This window comes from Egretta garzetta, unplaced genomic scaffold, assembly GCF_000687185.1.
Source record: "Egretta garzetta isolate BGI_Z169 unplaced genomic scaffold, ASM68718v1 scaffold620, whole genome shotgun sequence".
Classification (NCBI taxonomy): Eukaryota; Metazoa; Chordata; class Aves; order Pelecaniformes; family Ardeidae; genus Egretta; species Egretta garzetta.
In genome coordinates this window covers 164888-187784 of record NW_009258309.1, presented here as the reverse complement: position 1 = coordinate 187784, position 22897 = coordinate 164888, and the positions used below count along the sequence as shown (strand labels likewise).

At 39.9% G+C, this 22897-nt stretch overlaps 1 protein-coding gene across 7 annotated transcripts in view; it reads left to right on the top strand.

The window, feature by feature from the left end:
- Nucleotides 1–22897, top strand: part of PPA2 (inorganic pyrophosphatase 2) — a 54478-nt gene that overhangs the window by 28171 nt on the left and 3410 nt on the right. The window contains exons 10-12 of one of the 7 annotated variants that reach the window (XM_035894619.1): nt 1500–1569; nt 15275–15314; nt 16554–17944. In XM_035894619.1, the coding sequence (XP_035750512.1) occupies nt 1500–1569; nt 15275–15314; nt 16554–16582 (139 nt within the window). In that variant the 3' untranslated portion in view covers nt 16583–17944. Of the gene's footprint in view, nt 1–1499; nt 1570–1852; nt 2258–4083; nt 5913–15274; nt 15315–16338; nt 16524–16553; nt 17945–22897 lie in introns of those variants that run through there. The other 6 variants (XM_009639188.2, XR_004842059.1, XM_035894603.1 and 3 more) reach the window with 6 other exon arrangements.

Sequence of the window (22897 nt, the reverse complement as noted above, 5' to 3'; positions counted from 1 at the left end):
CATGTGGTAGCTGTGTGTGAACTGCTTAGATTTTTTTTTTTTTTCTTTTAACTTGGAGATGACAGGAATACTCATGGGTTTGATTGATAATTAATTAGATGACAGACTATGATTGCTAATTGCACCTTGTATGACAATGATTTACTGGTAAGTGGTTCCAAAATATATTGATTATATAAAAGTGATATAGATTACTTCAACTTTCAAGAAATGGCCCCAGAGTGTTTGTTTGGGATCGTTTTGGGAGAACCTCTGTATCCCATGAAAATCCTCTTGGCACTGTTTATTCCATCCTTCCACGCTGCATTGCTGTGATGCAAAATTCTATTGCAGCTTAGTATTCCATATTTTTTAGTTGTTCTCTGGAATGAGAGAACCAAATTATTATTCTTTACTAGCCTTTGGCCTGATCTAAATTAAAATGGACTTCACTAAGCTCTCTGGACTTGTTTGCATTGGCAGTTTTGGCACCAGAGACCTTGAAGAGCAGGCAGGTATCTTTGCCTGGTCCTTTCCAAGGGCTGTAGATTGCCATTCGCTAAACCAGAGGGCAAAGGCTGTGGGGGAAGCTGTGCTCAGATAGTCACTGTTGTCTTCTACTTTATTGGGAAGACATGACTTTCTGTCTCTTTGTTGGAGCTGATTGAACACCTTAGCAGTTGGACAGGTTGATAGTTCTAGAATACTGTAGGATAATACTCCAGTTTTGGTCTTGATCATTTCAGAGGCAGTTTGAGCTTCATGTTGACGTAATTAAAAAATAATTAAAATTGAAGTCTTGCTTTGAGGAATTGAACTTCTTGCCATTTACTGTGTAGGACTGTAAAAACTCATGACCAAACTCACTTTTGATATGAAAGGATATATATTCATATATATCCATTCATAGGGAATGTTTCTGCAAAGTAGTTGGTCCCAGAGTTTGTCTGCTCTCTAGAAGCAGTACAGGTGTCTGCTGTTTTATGTAGGAGCAGCATTTTGACCTGGTGTGGTGTTTTGGGTTTGTTTTTTTTTTTCCTTCTTGTTAGATACTGCAGGCAAGTTACTGCAAACCAAGGGTGGCTTGCCACAGAATCTGGCCAACCTTCAAGGCACAAGAGACAGGGGATATTCACACCGTCTGTGCTAGCCATCTAGGAATTCTTCAGCTCCCTCAGGAAGTGCCATTTTACCTCTGCTGGCTTTTTGGAGGGATTTAGTTTCTTAACTGTGGTCCTCTGAAGTTAGCTGCCAGAAGCGCTGCGTGTGAGCACTGCTTCCGTTAATATAGAACATACAGCCTAAAAAAACCCTCAAACCCAAAGAAACAAAGAACACTTCTCCACACCCCTGTTCCCTTCTAGCATTACTGGTTATGTCATGTTTTTGACTTCCTTGTTTCTTGCAGATACACATTTCTGAGCTCTCTATGTGAAGGTGTTTTCTTCCACAGGTACTTAAGTGTGTGTGTGTGTCTCTTCCACTGATTGATAAAACATGTTTTTAATTTTATTTTTCAGCACAAATGTCCTGGTGAGTGGCAGCCCATTTTGTTGCAGCGAGGAGGACGCCCGATCGATTGTGCAGTCGGTAAGGATAATATTTACGTTTTTTTAATCCTTTTTTTTTTTTTTTTATTTCAAGTGATTAATAGGAAGATTCAGCGCTCCAAAACTGAAATAAAGTAGGTAAACTGAAATGGTCCTTAAACAAAAATTTAAGGCATAAACTAAAAGGAAGACCACAAAGGTGGGGGAAATGTAAGCATTAGAATATAAATCTTGCATTGCAGTGGTCCAATTGTGCTTTCTTGGCAGGTTCATTACAGTTCTGGTGGGGGTTTTTTGTTTTGTTTTTTTTTCTCCCTCTGCAGCACTGTTTCTTCTGATCCTGAATAGCAAGATGGACTGCTATTTGTATCTAGCCTGCTGTCTTCTCTGTCTCCCCTGTTGCCATGAGTTACCACCCAGTGTTAGAACTCATTGACTAGCTGACTGTAGTCCCTAATCACTAAAGGGATCCTTTGTTTGTCTACTTGCATAATTAAGTGCGTTGCTGTAAAAGAGGGGGATGCTTTTTCAAATGTTTCTTAAAGAATGCCTGTCATATTCTGAAAATTAACATAAAATTAAAACATGCAGGTTTCCTGTTCAGGCGAGAAAAATGTCCTGCAGGTCTGATGCTTTCATGTGCAAATGCTAGTGGAGAGAATTTCTTCCATTTTAACATAACGCTAGTTTAGCTGCCAGAAATTAAGCAAAGTTACCAGAAATTACATGGAGAAAAGTACCCCTAAGTATTACTTTTTTTTTTTTTTTTTTTTTTTTTTTTTTTTTTTTTTAACATCTGCTATGATTGAGCCTGTGCTCACAATCACACGAGCATGGCAGGTATCTTGCACATGTGCATGGCTGTCTGGGCAGCCAGTGTTTTGCCCCAGTAGTCACAGTAATGACACAAGTTCAGGTGTCAAAGGAGACACCATCCTCTGTCTGTGCAGTTAACATTCCGACAGCGTTTCTAGTAAGAACACGTTGTCCTGGGTGGTGGTTTGTCACAAACAAATAAGACTATCAGTTGCAAAGAAAAGTTGGTTTAAGTCATAAAGTAGTGTCAAACCTGTTTTTCCTATTCAGCTCTCTTGCTTTCAGCACTTCTTTAAAAGGACCTTTGTGGTTGCACTCATTAATGTTGATTAATGGGACTGTAAATTTTAAATGAAAGAAAAACTAATTTTGGAATTCAGATACATTTTTAGACATGTCAGGTAAATACTTACCTCCTCTATACTTCCAAATTTACAGTAACTTTTAGTGAGTGTTTAAATGCAACTAAAATGTCAAGTTCAAACATATTTGGATGGTGACAGACCTACGAAGGAGAATTCCCTTTTGCATTCTGTGCTGTTTGTACTTTGAAGCATGTAGAGTAAATGATTGTGTGTTAAACCAGCACTACCTGTTATTTTGTCTCTTAATAACAATTCAAAATCTTTCCTGTCTTGGGGGGAGCAGGATTAGTAAAACCAGTTCATAAAATAGGTACCTTGTATCAAACTTCAATGTCTTTTTTTATTATGAGCACTTGCCTTCTTACCAAATATTATCACTGCCTGGGTTTTTGTGCCTCACATTGTTTTCTTTTAAGTGATAGTGTTTTTATGAAGTTGTCATTACATACTCCTTTCCATCATTCTGTTTCCGTTCAGTCTAAGTATTTTAATTGTGTCTTTATAGGCTACTGTCTCTTGGTACTTTTCAGACAGGGAAAAGAGGCAATATTAAATACTGTTCCTACTGCATGCAATTTCCAATCTGCAATAACTAAAAAAAGTAAAATGCTCTTGAAATATGAATAGTGGACGATCAACCTCTAAATATAAGCAGGGAGGTTGACTCGCACATTTTAAGCAGGTATCTTTTTGTCTAGTACACTACACTGCCCACTTTGGTTGTCAGGCATTCATCTCTTTCAAACTGAAGTGAAAGTACATGAGTGTTGGCTGCAGCATTTTAATAGCTGTGGTAATTTTAAATGAAAGCTGCCGCTGTCTGCCTGGGGGGGATTGTTTGTGGGTTTGGTTTTTGTTGTTTGTTTGTTTTAAACAGAAAGCAGATACATTTTCTTCTCATTTATGTCCATCTATTAACTTCTGGATAAAAACAGAAGAATGAAGGCTGAGAGAGAGATTTTGTATGCAAGTACATATTTTGTCTACTGCAAAATTTCTGAGCTACTCTTGCAGTGAGAGCTGGTTCCCTACAATTCTGTTTCCTGGGTCAGACTCCAATTACAGAATTTTTGAGTGGGTAATAATTGCCTTAAATCAAGTAATTGAGTTCTCAGAAAAAAATCAACAAACCCAACAACATCACCCTCAAAAAAACCAAAAAGGCAACACTCAGTATTGTTATGAACCAATTTTTATGGTGAGAGAACTATAACTAAGAATCAAAGGGAAACAAACAGATCTTTACCAAATGCTTACCAAATTGTGCACTAATCAGAATTTCATATAGATTTTGATTATGTAGTTCCCAAGATAGTCCTGTTGATTTCAGTAGAATTTATTGTGCTATTATTTGACCTTTGATTATTTTACAGATGTGGGACTAGTATGGCTTGTCTGTGTTGCAGAACTTCCGCTCCACTGAGTTAGTTTCTAGACGGTGGGCATGTGTACTGTCATCTGTATTGGTGGCAAACTAGGAATGATTCTACAGACAGTGAAGTTGCCATGTCCAGTCAATCCTGAAGAGATGAAAGATAATCTGTGCATATGGGAACACATACTGAACATTTGAACCAGCCAAAATTACACCAGCCCCCTGCAACTACAAACACAGTTGAGTTTTAACACTAGGTGGTGAAAATTTCTAGTGTTCTTTAGCCTCTGAAAATTGTTTTATCTCTTTCTCAGCTCCAATGTTAGTATATGTTGAAATCTAAACCCAGGAGGAATAGAGCTTTCTAGCTGAATGTGTTAGTGCTAAGATGTAGTTTATTTCAAGCTTTTAAGTGTTGCCATCTGTAAAACTGACCAGGACAGCCAAACCTTTGTTTAACATGAATCCTGAGAACTGCTTGCTCACTTGCTCTGTGAAGAAGCTGCTGAGGACTTTGCAAGTTGGAAAATCTCCAAGACTATATATAGTTAGTAGAGCAGTGTTTCTCAGACTTACCACATAATTCTTCCCTTACTATACTGGAAAGCAAACTAGGAAAGCTTTGCTAGATGAAGTCTCTTTTTGATAAAATGCAGAACAATGTCTTACAGGGAAAAGTATTTGGCTTTTCCTGATAATTTAAAAAATCTCCAACAAAATTTGAATCTGTATACTTACTAATGTGTTTCAAATAATTCAGATCTAAGCAGTGAAGTCTGTTAACTGCATTTTACCCCACGTGTTTTATGTGAGGACATTTCCATTGGGGACTTAGTAGAAGCAGAATTTTCTGTTCAGTGGCCAGTTGTGAAGCAAAACACTGGTTGGGTTTTTACTCTGCGTTTTTTTTGAGGGGGTTGGTTTGTTTGTTTTGGGGTTTTTAGTTTTTGGGTTTTAAATTATTTTAGGTATTTGGTTGGGTTTCTTAAACAGCGCTCCAAATGAAAGGGTTGTTTACTGAAGAGATTCCTGGTTTGGTGGGATGAGTTTTTGATCTGTTCCTGGTGGGAAGGTGCTGAGTCCTTATCTCAAACTTTCTGAGCAATTATCCCAGAAGTGGCAGGCACCTGCTTATACATAGTGACCACCGATTCTCCCTGCCTTATGAGATAAAGCTTTGGTTTTAGAGAGAGGAGATGGTCTGGTGTGAAGGCTTGGAAGATGTTTTCTGTAGAGCACAATAGCTCTTGATCCCCGTGTGTAAGAAATCAGGAAAGGACAGCAAGAGACCAGCATGGGTGAGTCAAGACCTGCTGATCAAAATAAAGAGCAAGAAGGAAATGCACAGAAAGTGGAAGCAGGGACAGGTGTCCTGGGAAGAGTATAGGAATGTTGCCTGGTTGTATAGGGATGGGGTCAGGAAGGCCAAGGTGTGTCTGAAGCTGAACTTGGCAAGAAGTGCAAAGAATAATCAGACGAGCTTCTATAGCTATGTCAGCCGAAAAAGGAAGGTCAAAGAAAGCACACACCCCCAATGAACACGGCTGGCAAACTGGTAACAACAGATGAGGAGAAGGCTGAGGCAGTCAACAACTTGTTCAACTCAGTTGTCAGTGGCAACCTTTCTTTCCACACTTCTCAAATGGATGGACCTCAAGGCAGGGACTGAGGGAGCAAAGTCCCTCCCACTGTAAGAGAAGATCAGGTTCGTGATCACCTGAGGAACCTGAACATACCTAATTCTATGGGACCTGCCGAGATGCATCCCAGAGTCCTGAGGGAATTGGCTGATGTAATTGCGAAGCCACTCTCCATGATATTTGAAAAGTCACGGCAGTCAGGTGAAGTCCCCAGTGACTGGAAAAAGGGAAATGTTGCACGCATTTTTAAAAAGGGTTAAAAGGAGGACCCTGGGATCTGCCGACCTGTCAGCCTCACCTCTGTGCCTGGGAAGATCATGGAACAGATCCTCCTAGAAGCTATACTAAGGCACATGGAGGACAGGGACGTGATTCAAGACAGCAAGCATGGCTTCACCAAGAGCAAGTCTTGCCTTACCAACCTAGTGGCTTTCTGTGATGGAGTGACTACATCAGCGGACAAGGGAAGAGCTATGGATGTCATCAATCTGGACCTCTGGAAGGCCTTTGATATGGTCCCCCAGAACATCCTTCTCTCTAAATTGGAGATGAGGAATTGGCTGGATGGTTGCATCCAGAGAGTAGTGGTCAACGGCTCAATGTCCAGATGGAGATCAGTGATGAGTGGTTTCCTTCAGCGGTCCTTATATGGGAACAGTACCATTTAATATCTTCATCACTGACACAGTGGGATTGAGCGCACCCTCAGCAAGTTTTCAGACGACACCAAGCTGAGTGGTGCCATTGACACGTTTGAGGGACCTGGACAAGTTTGAGAAGTGGGCCCATGGGAACCTGATGAGGTTCAACAAGGCTAAGTGCAAGGTCCTGCACCTGGGTTGGGGCAACTCCCGGTATCAATACAGGCTGAGGAATGAAGGGATTGAGAACAGCCCTGCAGAGAAGGACTTGGGGGTATTGGTGGATGAAAAGCTGGATGTGAGCTCGCAATGTGCAGGCTTGAACTAATCCTTGCCTAGAAATTTGTGGATAAAAACTGACTTAAATTTACTCAGTACCCTCAGCTAACATAAAAATGGTATGAGTTCAGATAAAATCTCTGTATTTTTGTATATATTCACCTTTAAGTCACGTTTGAATATGTGATAAAAGAAAGGAAATGAGAGGAGAAGATGGAACCAAACCATCACTTCTCTAATTCTAAGGGCTTGTGAGTCTTACGTAAAAGTGAAAAGGAAAAAGATTCACAATAGAGAATCTGATTAAAAGGTCTGGTTTAGATTGCTGCGTAAGCAGGAAATGATGAATCTTGGCAGAGTCTCAACTGTGAAACAAAGCAGTGAAGAAAGCTGATGCTGATGCGTTGGATAGACAGGAGAGAAAAAGGACCCAGAAAATAGGAAATTGCAGACATATTTCATTTTGGCAGAGCCTGAGAAATTGGTTATCATTACCACCATTGTATGAACAGTTACTTATTATCTGCTCTGAAGAAAAACAGGAGAGGGTTGATTCTCTAACCGATAGGCTGAAAATAAAACCAGTGACTTGGGGACTGAATGTTAGCATAAAATATAGCTAGACTGTTTGTCCTCTATCTGAAGAAACATAATTTTAAGGGGAAAATCACATACTTATTAGAAGTAAAAGGCTCAGCATGCCCATTGGGTTTACAGTAGATAAGTTCAGCAGTTGATATGCCTAATCAGAGTTAATCATCATCCTTACCACTGAAGGGACACACAGAATGAAACACACACTTTTAAATTTATGAGTGGTTAATTAATTTCTCTTGTTGTCTCTGCTTTTAAGATTATTCTTTTGATTATTATATAGAGTTGTGTTGCTGTATAGTAAGGAAATTGTAGACTTTCTCAAAATAAAGGAAAGTCGGTGACTCTCCATCACTTCAAGCCAGCTCCAGTGCTTGCTGAAATCAAAGGAAGAACTACAAATAGTGGGAGATGGCAGAGGTATACTACCTCAAGAATATTTATTTTCTGTTCTTATGTTATCACATGTAAAGATTCAAACTGTTTATATTCAAACTCAGCTGATGAGCAATGTTGTGAATCTGTTGTTAGAACAGCAAGCTCCTTGCCTGAAGACCTGATGCAAAGTGAGGCACATTTGAAATGTACCTGAAAATATAGCTGTAAAATATTCATTCTTCATTTCGATGACGTTTGCTACTGATAAAAGCTCCACTTCCGTGTGCAGTACTTATTTCATAATTTGTTTCTGAATGCAATCCTGTCTGAAGTGCTGCTTTTAATCTATATGGGATGAAAGTGGTTTGCTTTTATTGGTCATTTCACAACCCTTGTGTGAAAATGTAACAATTTTAGTGCTCGTTTGACATATATGAAGTAAAATATCCTTTATATAGGAAAGAGTATTTTCAGTGAAATATCTTACGTCCAGGAGCTATTTTTTCCTTTCTGCTTGCCAAGGATGGCATCTGTTGACATTCACACTTTGCAGAAACAGCGATCATTCATCTTTCTGTGAAATAGTAGGATGAATGGTTCTACTGCATTATGCAGCAGTGCTGGCTTGGGATAGATGTCTGAAATGTACAGAACCTCCTTTTCTGTTTTCTTGAAAAACCATGTTTGTAGCTTTAGATTAGCATCGTATTAAATAGTTCCTGCAGTCTTGGAAACTGCAATTACAGTCAGCAAGGTTTTAAAAGAATGATAAATACAACAAAAACTGGTATTCTTACTGAATGCCATGTTGGAATTTTCCTAGAAAATCATAAATGTGGTGTGTGTGTGTGCAGTGGAAATGAAATTTAAAATGGATGTTGGAAAACTTAAAGCAGAGGAATTGGGACTTTTGATGCATGTGTGATGAACGCTGAATGAACCTTGGGAAAGTTCCATCTTCATCAACAGTCTCTCAAATGTTAAATACTCATCCATCACCCTAGATGCAAGTGCTCCGTAGATCTGCAGAATAGACCTGAACAAACTCCTAACGGTCTTTCTGCTTTCCTGTGAGGCAGTGGAAAGATGATGTGTGAAGGAGAAAGTAAGAGAAGCTCTGTGGATATTTGGTGTGAAGCAGAGTCCAAAGGAGCTTGGAATTCCTGAATGTGAGTCTAAAACATACTTGGTGTCTGGTCAGTTGACGGCCCTGGTGCCTACCCCCAAAGAAAGACCAACCCTTGTAACCCTACTTCTGCATTCCAACCTGGGTCTTGTTTGTATAAGTATTTTTTTTTTTTTTTTTTTTTTTTTTTTTTTTTTTTTAACATCTGCTATGATTGAGCCTGTGCTCACAATCACACGAGCATGGCAGGTATCTTGCACATGTGCATGGCTGTCTGGGCAGCCAGTGTTTTGCCCCAGTAGTCACAGTAATGACACAAGTTCAGGTGTCAAAGGAGACACCATCCTCTGTCTGTGCAGTTAACATTCCGACAGCGTTTCTAGTAAGAACACGTTGTCCTGGGTGGTGGTTTGTCACAAACAAATAAGACTATCAGTTGCAAAGAAAAGTTGGTTTAAGTCATAAAGTAGTGTCAAACCTGTTTTTCCTATTCAGCTCTCTTGCTTTCAGCACTTCTTTAAAAGGACCTTTGTGGTTGCACTCATTAATGTTGATTAATGGGACTGTAAATTTTAAATGAAAGAAAAACTAATTTTGGAATTCAGATACATTTTTAGACATGTCAGGTAAATACTTACCTCCTCTATACTTCCAAATTTACAGTAACTTTTAGTGAGTGTTTAAATGCAACTAAAATGTCAAGTTCAAACATATTTGGATGGTGACAGACCTACGAAGGAGAATTCCCTTTTGCATTCTGTGCTGTTTGTACTTTGAAGCATGTAGAGTAAATGATTGTGTGTTAAACCAGCACTACCTGTTATTTTGTCTCTTAATAACAATTCAAAATCTTTCCTGTCTTGGGGGGAGCAGGATTAGTAAAACCAGTTCATAAAATAGGTACCTTGTATCAAACTTCAATGTCTTTTTTTATTATGAGCACTTGCCTTCTTACCAAATATTATCACTGCCTGGGTTTTTGTGCCTCACATTGTTTTCTTTTAAGTGATAGTGTTTTTATGAAGTTGTCATTACATACTCCTTTCCATCATTCTGTTTCCGTTCAGTCTAAGTATTTTAATTGTGTCTTTATAGGCTACTGTCTCTTGGTACTTTTCAGACAGGGAAAAGAGGCAATATTAAATACTGTTCCTACTGCATGCAATTTCCAATCTGCAATAACTAAAAAAAGTAAAATGCTCTTGAAATATGAATAGTGGACGATCAACCTCTAAATATAAGCAGGGAGGTTGACTCGCACATTTTAAGCAGGTATCTTTTTGTCTAGTACACTACACTGCCCACTTTGGTTGTCAGGCATTCATCTCTTTCAAACTGAAGTGAAAGTACATGAGTGTTGGCTGCAGCATTTTAATAGCTGTGGTAATTTTAAATGAAAGCTGCCGCTGTCTGCCTGGGGGGGATTGTTTGTGGGTTTGGTTTTTGTTGTTTGTTTGTTTTAAACAGAAAGCAGATACATTTTCTTCTCATTTATGTCCATCTATTAACTTCTGGATAAAAACAGAAGAATGAAGGCTGAGAGAGAGATTTTGTATGCAAGTACATATTTTGTCTACTGCAAAATTTCTGAGCTACTCTTGCAGTGAGAGCTGGTTCCCTACAATTCTGTTTCCTGGGTCAGACTCCAATTACAGAATTTTTGAGTGGGTAATAATTGCCTTAAATCAAGTAATTGAGTTCTCAGAAAAAAATCAACAAACCCAACAACATCACCCTCAAAAAAACCAAAAAGGCAACACTCAGTATTGTTATGAACCAATTTTTATGGTGAGAGAACTATAACTAAGAATCAAAGGGAAACAAACAGATCTTTACCAAATGCTTACCAAATTGTGCACTAATCAGAATTTCATATAGATTTTGATTATGTAGTTCCCAAGATAGTCCTGTTGATTTCAGTAGAATTTATTGTGCTATTATTTGACCTTTGATTATTTTACAGATGTGGGACTAGTATGGCTTGTCTGTGTTGCAGAACTTCCGCTCCACTGAGTTAGTTTCTAGACGGTGGGCATGTGTACTGTCATCTGTATTGGTGGCAAACTAGGAATGATTCTACAGACAGTGAAGTTGCCATGTCCAGTCAATCCTGAAGAGATGAAAGATAATCTGTGCATATGGGAACACATACTGAACATTTGAACCAGCCAAAATTACACCAGCCCCCTGCAACTACAAACACAGTTGAGTTTTAACACTAGGTGGTGAAAATTTCTAGTGTTCTTTAGCCTCTGAAAATTGTTTTATCTCTTTCTCAGCTCCAATGTTAGTATATGTTGAAATCTAAACCCAGGAGGAATAGAGCTTTCTAGCTGAATGTGTTAGTGCTAAGATGTAGTTTATTTCAAGCTTTTAAGTGTTGCCATCTGTAAAACTGACCAGGACAGCCAAACCTTTGTTTAACATGAATCCTGAGAACTGCTTGCTCACTTGCTCTGTGAAGAAGCTGCTGAGGACTTTGCAAGTTGGAAAATCTCCAAGACTATATATAGTTAGTAGAGCAGTGTTTCTCAGACTTACCACATAATTCTTCCCTTACTATACTGGAAAGCAAACTAGGAAAGCTTTGCTAGATGAAGTCTCTTTTTGATAAAATGCAGAACAATGTCTTACAGGGAAAAGTATTTGGCTTTTCCTGATAATTTAAAAAATCTCCAACAAAATTTGAATCTGTATACTTACTAATGTGTTTCAAATAATTCAGATCTAAGCAGTGAAGTCTGTTAACTGCATTTTACCCCACGTGTTTTATGTGAGGACATTTCCATTGGGGACTTAGTAGAAGCAGAATTTTCTGTTCAGTGGCCAGTTGTGAAGCAAAACACTGGTTGGGTTTTTACTCTGCGTTTTTTTTGAGGGGGTTGGTTTGTTTGTTTTGGGGTTTTTAGTTTTTGGGTTTTAAATTATTTTAGGTATTTGGTTGGGTTTCTTAAACAGCGCTCCAAATGAAAGGGTTGTTTACTGAAGAGATTCCTGGTTTGGTGGGATGAGTTTTTGATCTGTTCCTGGTGGGAAGGTGCTGAGTCCTTATCTCAAACTTTCTGAGCAATTATCCCAGAAGTGGCAGGCACCTGCTTATACATAGTGACCACCGATTCTCCCTGCCTTATGAGATAAAGCTTTGGTTTTAGAGAGAGGAGATGGTCTGGTGTGAAGGCTTGGAAGATGTTTTCTGTAGAGCACAATAGCTCTTGATCCCCGTGTGTAAGAAATCAGGAAAGGACAGCAAGAGACCAGCATGGGTGAGTCAAGACCTGCTGATCAAAATAAAGAGCAAGAAGGAAATGCACAGAAAGTGGAAGCAGGGACAGGTGTCCTGGGAAGAGTATAGGAATGTTGCCTGGTTGTATAGGGATGGGGTCAGGAAGGCCAAGGTGTGTCTGAAGCTGAACTTGGCAAGAAGTGCAAAGAATAATCAGACGAGCTTCTATAGCTATGTCAGCCGAAAAAGGAAGGTCAAAGAAAGCACACACCCCCAATGAACACGGCTGGCAAACTGGTAACAACAGATGAGGAGAAGGCTGAGGCAGTCAACAACTTGTTCAACTCAGTTGTCAGTGGCAACCTTTCTTTCCACACTTCTCAAATGGATGGACCTCAAGGCAGGGACTGAGGGAGCAAAGTCCCTCCCACTGTAAGAGAAGATCAGGTTCGTGATCACCTGAGGAACCTGAACATACCTAATTCTATGGGACCTGCCGAGATGCATCCCAGAGTCCTGAGGGAATTGGCTGATGTAATTGCGAAGCCACTCTCCATGATATTTGAAAAGTCACGGCAGTCAGGTGAAGTCCCCAGTGACTGGAAAAAGGGAAATGTTGCACGCATTTTTAAAAAGGGTTAAAAGGAGGACCCTGGGATCTGCCGACCTGTCAGCCTCACCTCTGTGCCTGGGAAGATCATGGAACAGATCCTCCTAGAAGCTATACTAAGGCACATGGAGGACAGGGACGTGATTCAAGACAGCAAGCATGGCTTCACCAAGAGCAAGTCTTGCCTTACCAACCTAGTGGCTTTCTGTGATGGAGTGACTACATCAGCGGACAAGGGAAGAGCTATGGATGTCATCAATCTGGACCTCTGGAAGGCCTTTGATATGGTCCCCCAGAACATCCTTCTCTCTAAATTGGAGATGAGGAATTGGCTGGATGGTTGCATCCAGAGAGTAGTGGTCAACGGCTCAATGTCCAGATGGAGATCAGTGATGAGTGGTTTCCTTCAGCGGTCCTTATATGGGAACAGTACCATTTAATATCTTCATCACTGACACAGTGGGATTGAGCGCACCCTCAGCAAGTTTTCAGACGACACCAAGCTGAGTGGTGCCATTGACACGTTTGAGGGACCTGGACAAGTTTGAGAAGTGGGCCCATGGGAACCTGATGAGGTTCAACAAGGCTAAGTGCAAGGTCCTGCACCTGGGTTGGGGCAACTCCCGGTATCAATACAGGCTGAGGAATGAAGGGATTGAGAACAGCCCTGCAGAGAAGGACTTGGGGGTATTGGTGGATGAAAAGCTGGATGTGAGCTCGCAATGTGCACTCACAGCCCAAAAAGCCAACTGTATCCTGGACTGCATCAAAAGCAGTGAGACCAGCAGGTCAAGGGAGGGAATTCTGCCCTTCTGCTCTGCTCTGGTGAGACCCCACCTGGAGCACTGCATCCAGCTCTGGGACCTCAGCACAGAAAAGACATGGAACTGTTGGAGCGGGTCCAGAGGAGGGCCACAAAAATGATCAGAGAGATGGAGCACCTCTCCTATGAGGACAGACTGAGAGAGTTGGGGTGGTTCAGCCTGGAGAAGTGTGAAGGCTCTGGGGAGGCCTGATTGCAGCCTTTCAATACTTAAAGGGCGCTTATAAGAAAGATGGGGACAGAATTTTTCGTAGGGCTTGTAGCGATAGGACAAGGGGCAATGGTTTTAAACTAGAAGAGGGTAGATTCAGACTAGATATAAGGAAGACATTTTTTATGATGTGGGTGGTGAAACACTGGCACAGGTTGCCCAGAGAGGTGGTAGATGCCCCATCCCTAGGAGCATTCAAGGTCAGGTTGGACGGGGCTCTGAACAACCTGATCTAGTGGAAGGTGTCCCTGCTTGCTGCAGGCAGGTTGGACTAGACGACCTTTAACCGTCCCTTCCAACTCAAACTAATTCTAATGGATTACATTTGTCATACTGGCATGTCCTTTCAGACCAGTCACATAACTCCCCTGTGCAGGTAGTTATCGTGGGTGAAGTAGGAAAAAGAATTTTGTTTTTCCCTTCCTTCCTCACAGGCTTTGACCTGCCCTTCAGAGGACTGAGCCCTGTGCCTGCTCAGAGGCAGGCAGGCTTGCAAGGGAGTTTCATACCAATGCAGCTCAGGCTGAGTGCTGTGCTGTGGTAAGCCTGGCTGTGCAGCTTCTGGGTCAGTTTGCCTGCCTGCATGGTACTGCAAAGTTTTCATTAATGTCTTCACACACCCTTAAGTAGTGGCAGGAAGTTGGTGTGGAAGACGTTGATGGTCACTGTGCAGCTTTGTTCTGAAGTTTTGAACAGCTGTAAAGCCTGCCTTTGAGGTTGTTTCTTTTTTGCATGGTTCACCTAAGTGATTACTCCTGGGGTTATCTGCTTGGGTAAGCATAGTTGGGGTGGGCTTGAGTCATGGCAAGGACCAACATCCACATGTTTTTTGCACTTGATTTGTGTCTGTGAGAGAGCGTGGCAGGATTCCTTGTACTGAGATGCTCTCTGCTTCTTTCCTATCAGTTATGTCAGTTGGAAAGCTTATCTGTTTGTGAGGAGCTGACGGAAGGACAGTGCAGAATTGTTGCTATGCAAGTAACTGGTATCCTTGTTGTGTGGCAGGTTGCTTCCAGCTGGTGTTAAAACTGGCTTCAATTTTGTCCTTTAAGTAATAGGACAAGTCATGCTGTGTAATACTGCGATTGAGTAGTGGTGTATCCAGCTTTGAAATGGACCTGGACTTGCAGACCCACACTTTGAAATGATTTGTCACTTCCCACAGAACCGAATCCTACTCTGTCAAAATGTGGTTATAAGAGAGCTTAATTACACATTTATTTAAAAACGTTTGCATATAAGTAATACAAATTGTGTGTGGATATACATGTTCACATGTGTACCTTTATACTGAAACATGTATAGTAATGTAACTGGAAAGGCATTTTTACTCTTTAGTATGTAAACAGCAAATCCTGTTATCCTTGAAGACAATACAGTAGGAAAAACCCCTTTATGTTAGGTAGGTTGTTAATTTATCACTCATTATTAGTGTGTTTACTTTGTCATTTATGAGCAACCAAGAAATCTCTACAGTTGTTCCAGGGGAAAAAAAAAGGGAAAGTCTGTAAGGTAGAGCACTGTACTGTGGGGGCAACACAAAGGTCTGTTTTTATTAATATCTTTTGACTTCAACAGTAGAAATAGCTTTGAGTTTGGGTGCTACTGGTTAAAACTAACTAAACACTGATATGTTGGTTTGTTTTTCATGGGTTTTTTTTTAGGCACCAGTGTCTGTGAATGGAGATTCTGTTTCCCCAGAAGGTATGTCTTTCCCCAAATGCCATGTGATTTCTTTAATAATTTGCTTTAAAAATTGCCATGTTGAAAAAGGAGAGTTTGTGTACAGGAGAATGATAATAGTTATATTCTGTCAGACTGTAATGCCTTCCCCTGTTAAGTAGAACATGGGCAGAAATTTGTAGATCATTTGTGGGAGAAAATTGCTTTTGAGTATGAGTGAAAGTAGTTCACATAAAAAGATGAGAAGACTCAATTTTTCTGTCACTGATCATGGAAGGCAAATTCATGACATTGATCCTTGTTAAAGGAGGAGGGTTGCTTTGCCTTAGTTTTTGTCATTCCTCACAGTAGCTAACTAATCAAATAAACAGCCTCTTTTCTTAAAAGTGACATAACCATACTTAATTTTCAAGTTCTAAAGACAAAATTCTCTCTTCAACTGTTATGACTGGTTTTCATGTTAACAGAACATGTGGGTTTTGTCAAGAAATAAGAATACATTCTACATTTTCATTTTTGTTAACTACTTTAAAAAAAGATTTTTCTACTGGCAGGAACTATAGAAAGACATACGTGCCATTTGAGGCGGAGGAAGTTACAGAAACACTAAGAGAAACTTAGTCATGAGTCGAGTTCCAGATTGTTTGCAAAGTAACATCTGTGTAGTCCATGTCATGGGAAAGCAAGTTGCATTCCATTTGTCCTTATGTGGCATGCCAATAAATAGCATTTATTTACTGAAGTATTACATCTCAGACCTCTGACAGACAACTGAACATAATCTGCCTGATCTTTGATGTTTTCCAGGGATGGTCATGTCAGTGGTGTAATTTGTTGCAGGATTGTTTCAGCCAAACCGTTGAAGTGAATGGATATTCTTTTGAGGCTGGGCTTTAAGTAGGCTGGGGATAGAGCTCACCCAGAAGTATTGTTACGGGAGGGGAGATAGCTGGAAGGGCAGAATGTTTTTCAAGTGTTTGTGTCTGGCTAGTTGTATAGAACTAATGTAATTTTTGATGTGTATTTTTTTGTTTGTTTGTTTTAGTTGATTCCTGGCACTTTTTTCCCAAGTAATCGTCAAAGTGTTCTGAAGCTGCATCATCAAATCCTAAAGTCATCCCTTTTTTTGAAGACCGGCAAAAGCCCTAATTGTTGGGTTCCTGTTGAAAGAACTTTTCAACTTGTGTAAACCTTCTCTCATGTAAATAAACACTGACATTATAAAATGAATGTTTCCTTTCTATGTCTGTCTTTGTGCAGGGTGGAGCAGAGGGAAGAGGAGGACGTGATTGCTTGTTTCTGAATGTCGGAACTCCAGAATTGCTCTTAGCCACTCAGGAAATGTAGTATCAAATGAGATGGGAGATCAACCGTGTTCTCCAGATTTTGGAAAAATCCAGTCATCAGGTGCATAGAAGACTCTGTTAATTTGTGTCTTAGGGCTTGTCTGGCCACCCTGACTGTAACCCTTCTCAAGCAGACAATAATCTTTATGTAATAGGCTTAGCAGTTTACCATGTTCTTTAATATGCAACTGTGCACTGTTCCTGAGTTGTATTCATGTTTGTGCCCAGTTGTCTTTGCGTGCTTCTTAGAGTTATGAGCAGAGCATACTTGATTTAAAAAAAAACAAATACAACTTCACTCCAAAGAGTTATTCAACTAGGAAGGGCTAATGCCATAACAGTTGAAGTAAGGATGCACGTGTGCTCTCTGTACTACATCCTGTTTTGATAACTTGCGTGTTTCATCACACAGGAAGGACTTTCCTTATGGAAAGCCTCCATTTTTAGAATTGTGTATGTCTGAAGGCTTTTGATAGTTCCTCACTGGGTGAGGCGAAATTAACAAAGTCTATAGAACTGAGCTTTGTGCTTTCATGGTAAAAACATCTGCCACTTTTTCTACTGCAGGATTATATCTGACCTGTCCGTACCCACAGTATTCATTAAAAACAAAAACAAAAAAGCCAGCTGTTAAGTAGAAAGAGAGGAAATGATAATATAGACAGACAGCTTTATCCAGCTTGTTACTGAGACCAAAGGTGAGCACTGTCTGCTTTGTATGATGACTGAAGCAAAAGGTTAATGTTGCTGACACATGATGGAAATGGAACATAAAGAACTGAAAAGGTAGGCTGTGGCTTGCTGTAGAGGACTAACTTTTCCTTACAAAGAATAAGTTATTACTCGGAAAGCTTTTGCCTTTGGGAGTGTTTGATTTTAGGATTGTTTTCCTGGTTTAGAGACTTTCCTTTGGAATATTGTCCTGTGTATAAGCACCAGTCACTTGGGAAATCTGTTTGGCCCTCAGCACTTATGAGTAGATGGAGTTCTCCATCTGCATAGAGTTTTGCATTGTTTTATACACAGAGATTAGGTGTGGTATGAAAACTGCAACATGAACCTCAACCTCAGATATTAGGAGTAAGTTGGGTTTTTTGGGGTTGTGTGTGTTTGTTTTGGTTTTTGGTGGGTTTTTTTTTTTTTTAATCCAGAGATGCATTACATCCAACATACGTTTACAGTATTGGTTTTCCATACTTAGAATTCTAAAGTGAAAAATAAAGTATGTGCAGCATTGTATCTACAGATGTCTAAGATATTACAGCCTTTTACAGTTGTTGCAGCCTTTTTTTTTTTTTTTTTGTTGTTGTTGTTGTTGTTAAAAGAATAAGTGATTCCCTAGTGTCTTGGGTTCATGTGCAGCCTCTCAGTATGAGATTACTCTGGTTAGAGGTGAACTCTTAGAGTGCAGAACAGCTGCTGCATTTGCCCGTATGGTGGTACATCTAGGAGGCTTCCTGTTTTGTAAAGTGCTTGGGGACAGCTGGACAATGAAGGGCACTGTGTAAAATCAAATTATCTTCACTATACAGTGGTTGCTGCTGTCCGTTCTTCGATTTATTTTTTTTTTTGAGACATAGAATGAAAAGTTGTACGTACATGAAAAACAAGTACTGATTACAAACATACCCATGCTTAACTATCAAGAGTAGGTCAGAAGTTAACTTCATTTTTATTTCAAATAATTTTTAGTGTGTTTTGATTTATAACTGTATTGATGGCATGTGGTTAGGAATTCAGAAGGAGAAATAAATGCTAGATCAGATTAGATTTTGTGCAAGAAAATAACAAATAGTACTTGGAGAGGCTGAAAATTGAAGTGATCAGAAATGCCCTATACGTTCATAAATTTGAAAATGTTAAAATATTTCTTACATGTAGGTTATATAAACAGACGACCCTCTTGTCCTCAGACTACTTTCAACATGTGTTTATGTACATTTTCTAAAGGTTTTTCCCCAGTGGGATAAAAAGATGTACTGTTACGTGTAGCCTTGCTGCTAAAATGTACTGAATGCTACTGACATGTGGATTTCAGAAATGGAGCGTAATGAAATAGCTGTGGAGAGAATGTCTGCTAATAAGAGGATTAGGGGGATGGGACAGAGAAACTAGAATGAATTTTTCAGATCTCCTCAGGAAAAACAAGTTGTGCAATAAAGACATTTCTTATTTTATTTTGGCTTTTATTCCACAGGCTAGATTTTCTGTTTGTCTGTGTTTATATGTCTATATTGCTGTATTTAAAATTGGTTTCATCATAGGGGGAAGCTTAGTGTAGCAGTGTCCAGTTCTTGGTAGTTTTATGAAAAGAACTTTTTCATACCTGATTCTAATATCTCCTGGAAAGATGCCTTGAAGATAAATAAGTATCTTCCCTCCCCCTGAGGAAATAAATCCATCCTAACTGTATTTTCTGTGTTGAATATATAATACTCATATGTATATATTTCTTTCAAGGATAACTTTGCATCTCAATTTCCTCTTTTTGTCTGTTTTGAAGACAAAAGGAGAGGTTACTTTTTTTTTTTCCACCTAACTATTGTGATCGTGAAGGTTCTTTTTACATATGTAAATCATTAGCTGCTGCTCAAAATAGTACCTTTTACTGACACAGAGTCCATACTTCAGTCCCCCCAATCAAAAATGGGGTTTGAGTTTTACTTATGTGGAAATAATGTTCATTATTCTCTGAAGTGTGACAATAAAAGGATTGTGAAAATAGTACGCTATTGTCACTGCTAGGATGTTATTTTCATGCTGTTACTAACAATGGACATCCTCTGAAAACCCCGAAAAGAATGGAAAACAATTCTGAAGTGTGTTTGGGAGAACTGTTCATGGATGTTATGCGAGGAGAGTGCCTTTCCATAACTTGCCTGTGGTTGCCACTTGTATTAACACCTGGAGAGCTATGGCATGAAGCAGTCCTAAACCGAAGTATTATTTCATGCTTCTCTTTGCTTTCACTGGGACTGAATCTTTTTAACAGGCTATAGTTCAATTTAGTCCAGTTAAAAGGCAAAACTGGTATTAAGTCAGTAGGGTGCAAATTTTTGTTTCTGTCCTTGCTGTAAAGCTTAAGGTGATTTCTTACCAGGTTTAATACTTGGGTTCCACCCCTTGAGGACAAGAGATCCGGGATTTCGAGAACAAAGAGGTGGAAAGCTAGCTGGAAGAGAACAGACAGAGTGGAAGACAGATGTAGGAGGTTCGGGCAAATAATAAAAGTAATTAAGAGAACATTAAATAGGAGTGACTGAAATGCTTTAAAACAGTTTTGCCTTATTTAGGCTGGTTTTGTGAGACTGGAGAGGTCACTAGGATGCATTGGCCAAGGAAGAAGAACACTCACCTACCACACAGAAGCTGGAATTGCATCCCCCTAAGTACCTGGAAGTAGTACTTTAATCTTTGCTCTCCTGAGTTGGGGGGGGACGGGGACACACATGATGACAACGGAGAGCAGTAATTGTATTTATTGTTGAGTTGACTTTCTGGGAGTGGTTTTGGTTGTTCAGAGATGACCTGGGTGCTCAGCAATGTTGACTGACTGATCCACACGCAGCCTTTGATTTCTGGCAGCTAGTACTGTTCTGTGCAGCAGGATGCTGGATGGATGCCATGCTCTCTTCCTGAATCTACAGATGCAGTCTAGAGGGTAGACCAAAAAAAGCCAGGTTCACTGCAGTAGATTGTAATTTTGTAATTATTTGTAGGCTTTGGCTGATTAATTCACTGCTAATTCTTGTGGTAGAAGCTTTTAAGTCTTCTGGAGCTATGGGCAGAATTCAGATAATGCTGATTTTTTTCTCTCATTCTTGATCTGATAAGTTACAACGAATCAATCTTATCAGTGATATAGTATGCTAAGTCAGAGTAAGATCTTTTTGTTGATGATTTGGTCTACTGTAAGGGTCAAAAAAGGGTTTCCCTTTCTAAGGGAAAATGCAGAAGCCAAAAAGAATTGCATTATTCTGTGCATGAAGAATAAGTCTTATGTGCCAGAACCCTGCTGCCCGTTAGCTTTTCCCCTTTGAACATCCTCATAAAGTTCCTAGATTCTTCACAGATGTCACCGAGTTTAATAGTAACTTTTTTTTTAACCTTTGGAAGAATAATACTTGCATTATCCAGGTATTACAGCACATATACAAATTTATGTGTTCATTTGCACTCCTTGTGGTTTGCTTCTGTATATGCATTAATGTTTGCCTGGAAATTAAGGGTTTTTTTCAGACCTGAAGATCTGGGGTTTTGTGCAGCGTTCAGTGCTAATAGATCACTGGATGGTCCTGTAAGCTTTTCTTTCGGGACAAAGAGTAATTGTAGTCGCTGAAATGGATGTCCTTTGTAGCTGCTACTAGATTTATGGTCATTTATTGGTGCATATATTGGGACAGGGATACTGGAATGTTATGAAACTGGTGTGTCTGCTCTGTGTATCTGACTGCTCTCTGCTGCTATCATACCAGTTACAGGTTTGGGGGGTTTGTTAAGCATTTTGTATTTCACATTTTAAATATGCTGAAGAGTAAACATCTACCTGGTGTCAAAAGCCCTGCGCTGGAATACAAGAATTAACTTTAAATTCTGCTTTTCCATAGTGTACCTTGTGGGCTTGGGCAGACCACGTAATCTTTATGCTACCTGTAAAAATGGGTAGAAAAGCTTCTTCTGTGAGTGGTCTGATTTCTGCCAAACAGAGACCTGATACTTCTCCAACACTGAGAGGGGAACTCCTTCCAATGTCTAGGAAAACGTAGGATACATTCAGCTTTGTTTACAGTGAGAAGGTTACCTATACTGATAGGCTTTCTGAAGGACTTGACTGAAGATGCAGGCTTTGCTAGTCAGACTGATCTGCCCAAGGGTTGTCTGATGGCGTAACTACTGTACAAGTGAAAAGAGCATCAATGGTGGTGAAAGTTCAAGGTGGAAATTGGTGTCTTCCTCCTTGTAAGTTCTGCAGGAGACTAGACTCAATTCTTAAGCTGGTCTAGACTAAATTCTTAAGCAGATTTTTAAGTCCCCTAATGGCCTATCCGTGGTGTTTCTGGAGTGCAGAAAAGCCAATTTCAAAGTGTAACTAGTGACCACCTGGGAGTTCTGAGCACTTTAACTCAAATCATAGGAGGCTTGGGAGCAAAGCTGGTTTAAGAGTCAAAGTGAAAATATCCTGCTTGTTCCTGCTATTTAGAAGACCTACTATGTGGTAAAAAACCACCTCTAGCTGAGCGGCATTTGGCAGCCTGCTCTCCCTGGAAAGCTGGGGTGAGAGTGAAGGCACAGTTAGGTGAGGACAAAACTCCCCTGACAGAGCTGTTCGCTGAAATTTACTTCTTGCCTCGTTATTGCTTTGCTTTAACTAGATTATTTATTCCTTGTATGTGATAATTTGGGAATCAAGAATTTAGGAATTTCTGGGCCTTGGGCAGTTTTCTGACTCGGAACAACCACATAAATCTCTCTCCCTTTTGGTCTCTATAAATAGGGACAGTATCTGTTTATGTTGCAGTAATGTTGCAGGCATTAGTTGCTTAAAAACTTAAATATCAAGGAAGCCTTATTACTAACAGATGTCTCTCTGACCCTATAGGTTGGCAGCACAAAGCTTGTAAGTGTTCAGACGGGGAGTTTTGGAATCCTGTCAAAGAAAGTTTCTAGAGCTGTGCGTGCGTGCGTGTGTGTGTGTGTGTGTGTGTGAAATCCTGCAAGAGAAAAGGAGTCAGGGTAAGAGCAAGGGTTATTGTGAAGTGCCTGTTGTACAACTGACTGCGAGAACAAGAAGAGAACAAGGGGACCCAAATGAAGGAAAGGGAAATGGCATCTCCCATCCAAATATGAGAAGAGATTTGAGATCCATGTTTCTGTGGACCTTGCTCCCTGATTATGGTAATCTGCTTTGTAAAAGCAGCTCTCTGATTCACTTAGCTCTCGATCTTGGGCTGGAATGGTTTGTGGGACCTCCAACTGAAATGCAAATTAGCCTTACATGTCTCTTCTCAATTCATGCTTCTTGGAAGAAGTGACACAATTCTTGAAAATATCATAAAGATGTTTCTGTGACGTGCAAGCTCTTTGTTTTATACGTAGTATAGCTAATCTGAATCATACCAATATGCTTATGGTCTGCCTGAAAGTGTAATGTATGCAAGTTGCACAGTGTGTGGTATTTTTCACTGAATGTGTGATCTGGTGATATCATGTAAAAACAAAAGTTATTTTTTCAGAGAAGGAAGAAAAATTGAGGGGGGG